Here is a 6000-nt window from a genome sequence, read left to right on the forward strand (position 1 = left end):
CACCCTTCTGACATTTCCACAATGGCCTCTTTACTTTCTCTGTTCAGTCTGAATCCAGGATATCGTCTCAGAGGTGAGGTCTGGGGAAGAAGCCACTGCCATCTTAAGAAGAAGCCACTGAAGACAACAGAGAGGGGAAAAACAGAGTGAACTAGGGCTGCTCCTCCTGGTCAAATACTTCCGGGTTCCAGCCGGACTCTCCAGGTCAAACTGCGTATGGAAGGAATGCCAGTCATTGTTCTGCCCCATTCACGGGCTGCGCAGTGAGCCAGCTAGAAGCTAACCTGCCAAGTGGCATCAGGGGGCTGGAGATCTCATCTTAAAAACTCCACAGGTACGGGGGCCTGGGTGGCCGAGCCGTTAAGCGCCTGTCTTCGGCTCAGGTCATGATCCCAGGGTCCTGGGATGGAGCCCCACATCGGGCTCCTTGCTCAGATGGAAGGCTGCTTTTCCCTCTCCCACTCCCCCTGCTTGTGTTCCCTCTCTCGCTGTGTCTCTCTGTCAAATAAATAAAATCTTTAAAAAAAAAACAAAAAAACTCCACAGGTAGTTTTCTAAGGGACACATTCATATCTTCCTCTGTTGTCCTTCTTCAGGAGGCAAAAACTCAGGCAAAGGCTACAGATCCAAGCTTCCGGCCTCTCTCAAGTGTTTTGCATTAACTGTTCCACAGTACAAACACAATCAACTTGGTATGTTTGAATGCTTCATTTTGTTTTTTCAAAAATGTTTTAATTAAAACAAAATAATCAGCCATGCTAAGCACATTGTTGTTTTTTAAAGGCCACTTTAAAAATGACGACAGTACCATGGAAATAAAATTCAATTGTTTAGGAAAATGACAGAAGTTTGTTTTCTTCTTCTTATTTTTTTTTCCTGGCTGTTTTTCTGTGTCTCAGGCTGGTGCCACCTGCTGCCTGGGCTTTCCTCTGAGAAACGGATCTCTCAACCGTTTGCTCCAAGCAACATCTGCATAGTTGAACAAACCATGGGCCGGTTCCAAGGAAGACACTATTTTCTGTATGTTGCACACACTGAACCATACCGAATTTCTTTTTAAGGCATTTTTTAAAAGTATTATTAAAGATCCGGGGCGCCTGGGTGGCTCAGTTGGTTGAGCGACTGCCTTCGGCTCAGGTCATGATCCTGGAGTCCCTGGATGGAGTCCCGCATCGGGCTCCCTGCTCGGCGGGGAGCCTGCTTCTCCCTCTAACCCTCCCCCCTCTCATGTACTCTCTCTCTCTCTCATTCTCGCTCTCTCAAATAAATAAATAAATCTTTAAAAAAAAAAAAGTATTATTAAAGATCCAAATGTACGTGCATGAACTTCCCCTCGTGTATCTTTTTTAAGTAAAATATACATAAAATACACCATTTTAACCATTTTTCCTGTATGTCTCTTAAAAATAGTAAACAGCAAAATGTAAAGGGTTCATTTATTCACCAAAACCAGGTCTCCTTTTCACCTTTCCAGACCAGTGAACACTGGAAAAAAAATCAATACATATGGACCTAAAGCACACCTTGGCAAAGTATACCTCGGGCCCAATCTGACCTACTCCCTGGTTTTGTACAGCCCATGAGCTAAGAGTGGTTTTTTAAATTTTAAATGATTGAAAATAATCAAAAGAATAATATTTTGTGACATATGAAAATTATATGAAATTTTCAAATTTCAGTGTCCATAAAGTTTTATTAGAACATAGCCATGCTCATTCATTTATATTTGTCTCTGGTGCTTTTGCCCTACAAAGTCAGAGTAGAATAACTGCAACAGAGACAGTACAGAGCCTACAAAGCCCAAATTATTTACTGTCTGGCCTTTAAAAACATGTCTGTCAACACGTGACCTAGAGCCTCATTATAGGACCCCAAATTCTAAACTAAAGATGTTATATTGCCCATCACCAAAAATACCTAATCTGTATATTGTGAAGTTATTTCAAGCAATACATTTTATCTTCATCATTTATTGCTGTTGCTTCAACTATGCTAAATAGTGATATTATCAATAATATCTATATTAAGTACACCAACTTGCTGTTTATTAGTAGTGAGCCTAAATGGAACTTCTTTTTTGCTTTCAGATTTATAAAAGGTTTCACTGCATATCTCAAACATTTAAATAGATTTGTCTAGAGGCCAAAACAAATTTTCATAAAAACATCAGAGTTCTTTGATATCAGGTCAGTTTTGACAGTTTTTGTTTCTTAAAATACTCAAAGCATGAAAATAATGGGTCAACATAAAAGTATGAAAGCATGTCAGCTCACTTTACTCCTATCAGCCCCTGTGTTGCATTCAGGTAAACTAACATTAATGATGTCCCTAAGAGGGATAGGGCTCTCTACAGTAGGAAGCTCTCACTGTTCACTGAACTCATGGGTTTTATGGCAAGACATACTGCTGGCTAACAGGATGAATGCTAGAGGAGGATTTAGAGGAGAATGAGCATCATAAAAGGTGTTCACAGCAAATGTAACCTGAGTTGAGAAGCTCTGTTGGTGCACACCTGACAGCACCCAAATGAAGTGAAAACCCAAGCAGGTAGCTTGCCTTAGGTGGAAAACTCAAATAGCACAATTCTACCCAGACTTCTCTGCTTTTCCTACCTCTAGGCTCTCCCCTACAGGTCACTAAATTCCAGACGGGAGCCCACTTCAGAGAGCCCATCAGCCCTATGGCCCTGGCTGCCTTCCTCCTTGAAAAGGAAGTCTAGATTCCACTATCAACCTCTGTCTTCCTCCTTATCAGTTGTGAAGAAAGGGAGAGAATCTCAGGAAGAATGGAGAGGAGAAGGGAGATCATTTGGGGTTGGTTATACACTGTAATTAGAACTAGCATTGATGGGGAATGAGCTAACTGTTTTTATAAAGTCAGCATTCAAAAATGCAAACCACCAGTAATTTAAATATTACAAAATTGTGCAGAATATAAGTATTGAAATAATTTTTTCCATCCACAAAATTTTAGAGAAAATTACAGTATCAAAAAATGTAAAATGGTAAGTTTGGCATATCCACAAGGATTTAAAAAACTAGTAGACAGCCTTGGGACAGGATGTGATGCTTTAGACCATGTGGTATCTCCCTAAAACTGCTTCTGGAACTAAAAAGGAAAAGTCACTAAAGCCCTGGTGTACCTGGATGGTAGGAAAAATTGCTGGTGAGGCTTACTGAGGCAGGAACTTGGGCCACTTATCATAAATCATCTCACAATGGTTATTTATTTGTCCCTAACTCAGACTCCTAAATAAAAGTGCACCAAGGTTTGAAGTTCAAACTGCCTAAGAGCTGCTATATTTGACCCCTCCTAGCAAAGCAAAGGTGCCTGAGGAGAGGATGCCACCTTCTAACAAACATAAGCAGAGCTGGCTCACTTAACACTTTTTAACAAACACAAGCAGAGCTGGCTCACTTAACTACTACTCTGCCCTTTCCAGAAGGGGAACCAGTTTATTTCCACCCATACCTCTCTCTCCGTAGAGGACATTAAATCCTGACCACACAGATGGCAAACTGGAGCTGAGGGGTTACTAGGTTACAGCTATGTTGACATATCCTGGCTCTCAGAAAGTTCCTCCTTCATTCCTCACATACAGCAAATAGCAGACGTGATCAAACTTCTGTGGCAGTTTTTGTAGAAGTCCCCTTGAAAGCTGCCGATCACTCCGAAACCACTTCTCGAGCCTAAGGTTTACAGTACTTGGAGACCCCCTTCTACTGATCTAAAGCCAAGGTTTGCCTTTTACAGGGCTTAATCAGACTGCAAGCTCATAGCAATCTCAGGGCAAATGAGGTGTCTAGCACTTGGTGAACTGTGAAGCACTATAAAAAGTATTATTAAAATATGTTTATTGGCTGCCTTCTATATGTGGGTGTTACCTGCAGTATATCATTTTATCTTCACAACACCAGGCAAAGGGAGTTCTCGCTATCCCTCCTTTACCGATGAGGAAACTGAGGCTTAGAGAGCTGAGTCATGGCCCACAATCACATAGTAAGTGACAACACCCAGTCCTATCATTTTCACTCATCCAAGCTGGTAAGTAAACAAAGCAACTCTTGAGTTTTCCTTCGGCAACAAAATCCTGTCTTTCCAACATCACAGTCTGCGACTTTGGGTGGAGAACCCTCAGCCGGTTTTCCTACTCCGGCAAACCGGTAATGAACCCTTCCCGTCCCTTTCACGAATGCCCAATTCTCAACACCCAAACAACCTGCAGAGAAATGTAACTGGGCCAGACAACGCCCTCGTGCCTGCTCTTCAACTTGGAAAAAGTTCTGCTGCAAAGAAGGGTGTGTATGGAAGCTAAGCAAAGTACCAGCTTCCATCCTAGTCCAGGGCCCCACCTCAGGGAGACATGTCCTTGGCCTTGGCCTGGGGAGTGGGTGACCCCGTTTAAAGTGTAGGATTACCTGGGAAATGGGGCTCTGCATTGCGCTTTCGGGATAAGCACCCTAAGATCTGTAGGGGAGGCTTCCCATCACCCCTTCTTTTCCTCTCTCCAAGCAAGGCCCGCACCTGAGTCTTGGGAGGCTCAAAGCGGCCCGGGAGGTAAAGAGGAGTCCCGGCTGGATACAGCGGGTCGTCCGGCCACCCGGACCTGCCTCTTGCAGGGCGGGCAAGTCAACTCGACTCCTCGCAAGGCAGAAAGTAGTGTCGGGCAAGCGGACGCAGCCGGGAACGGGGCAGAGAGGCTGGTTGTCCGCTGCGCTCGCCTCCGCACCAGCTCCTGAGCCGGGAGGCGCGGGGCGCCGGGGCGTCGCCGTTGTTCTTGCGGAGGGGATCCTGGCCCCGGGGGAGTCCCTGAGGGGCTTGGGGAGGGGGTGTAGCGTCTCGAGGCGGGGTGCGTCGCTGAGAGACAGGGCAGGATCCCGGGAGGTGCTGGGGCAGAGGGGGCATCCCGGCCCGGGGGGAGTCGCTGAGAAACTTGGGCAGGGGGTCCTGGGTCCTCAGGCTGAGGAGACGACCCAGCCCAGGAGGCCTAGCTGAGGAGTTTGGCTAAGGGATCCCGGGAGTAGGTCCTGAGGCAAAGAGGGCGCCCGGCCCCGGGGGGCGTCACTGAGGGACTGCGGGGGAAATCCCGGGTTCTGAGGCGGGGGACCGCCCCGGCCGGGGGGCGTCGCTGAGAGACTGGGAGAAGGAGTCCCGGGAAGTAGGAGCTAGGTGGTTGGGCCCCCCAAGGCGGGCCGGCCCGCGTCGCCCCTCAGGCGAGCTCCGCGCAGGGTGGGCGCCGGGGCTCGCTCACTCACCGGGTCCGGGGCCGAGGCCGGGGCTGGGCGCGGGCCGGGCCGCCAGCGTGAGCGCGGCGGCGGAGAGCAGGGCGAGGCGGGCGGCGGGCGGCGCCATGGGCCGTCAGTGCGGGGCCCCGGGGCGCGGCCCGGGGGAGAGGGGGCAGCGCGGGGAGCCGGGGGCGGCCATGGGAGCGGGACGCGGGGCTCGGGCGTGGCCCCGCCCCGGCCCGCCCTCCCCAGCGCCGCCACCGCCCCGGCCGTGCGGGGCCCGCCCGGCTCAGCCCCGAGACCCGAGGGGCGGAGCCGACTGCGCACGCCCTCCCCTCCCGGTGCGCGCGCCGCGCCTGCCACTCACGCTCCAGGCTCCGCCCACACGCCCTTCCACACCTGGGCCCGCCCCACGGGGCACGTTATTGGTCCGACCGAGGGGCGGGACCAGCAGGTGAGGGGCGGGGTCCGGGGCTCCGCCTCCCAGTGCCCACGCGGAGCTTTGGCTAGGTTGGAGCAGGCCGGGCGCCCAGTGACCCTTGCTCCACCCTCACTCAGGTCGTGACCCACAGCGCGGGCTCAACCGCAGCGGTAATAATCAGAACAGCAGTTTGCAAACCGCTTTTCCCTGCTTGGCTCAACGTCGTAGTTTAAAAAAGAGCGCTCTGGAATCACTCTGTCCGGGTTCACATTCCACGCGGCCACCTGTAAGACCTTGAGTAGGTTTAAGAAAAAATAGCTCTCTTACCTCAGTTTCTTCATCTGTTAAATGGGG

General features: G+C 49.7%; 1 protein-coding gene across 2 annotated transcripts in view; it reads right to left on the reverse strand.

Moving 5' to 3' along the window:
• The window catches only part of KREMEN1 (kringle containing transmembrane protein 1), a 64251-nt gene extending 58801 nt beyond the window's left edge, over window positions 1-5450 (reverse strand). Inside the window, exon 1 of one of the 2 annotated variants that reach the window (XM_081801903.1) lies at window positions 5256-5450. In XM_081801903.1, the coding sequence (XP_081658029.1) occupies window positions 5256-5352 (97 nt within the window). In that variant the 5' untranslated portion in view covers window positions 5353-5450. The remainder of the gene's footprint in view (window positions 1-5255) is intronic. The other variant, XM_081801904.1, reaches the window with a different exon arrangement.
• Between the last annotated feature and the right edge of the window lie 550 nt (window positions 5451-6000).

Source organism: Leptonychotes weddellii, chromosome 13, assembly GCF_054177405.1.
Source record: "Leptonychotes weddellii isolate Sample4059 chromosome 13, ASM5417740v2, whole genome shotgun sequence".
NCBI lineage: Eukaryota > Metazoa > Chordata > Mammalia > Carnivora > Phocidae > Leptonychotes > Leptonychotes weddellii.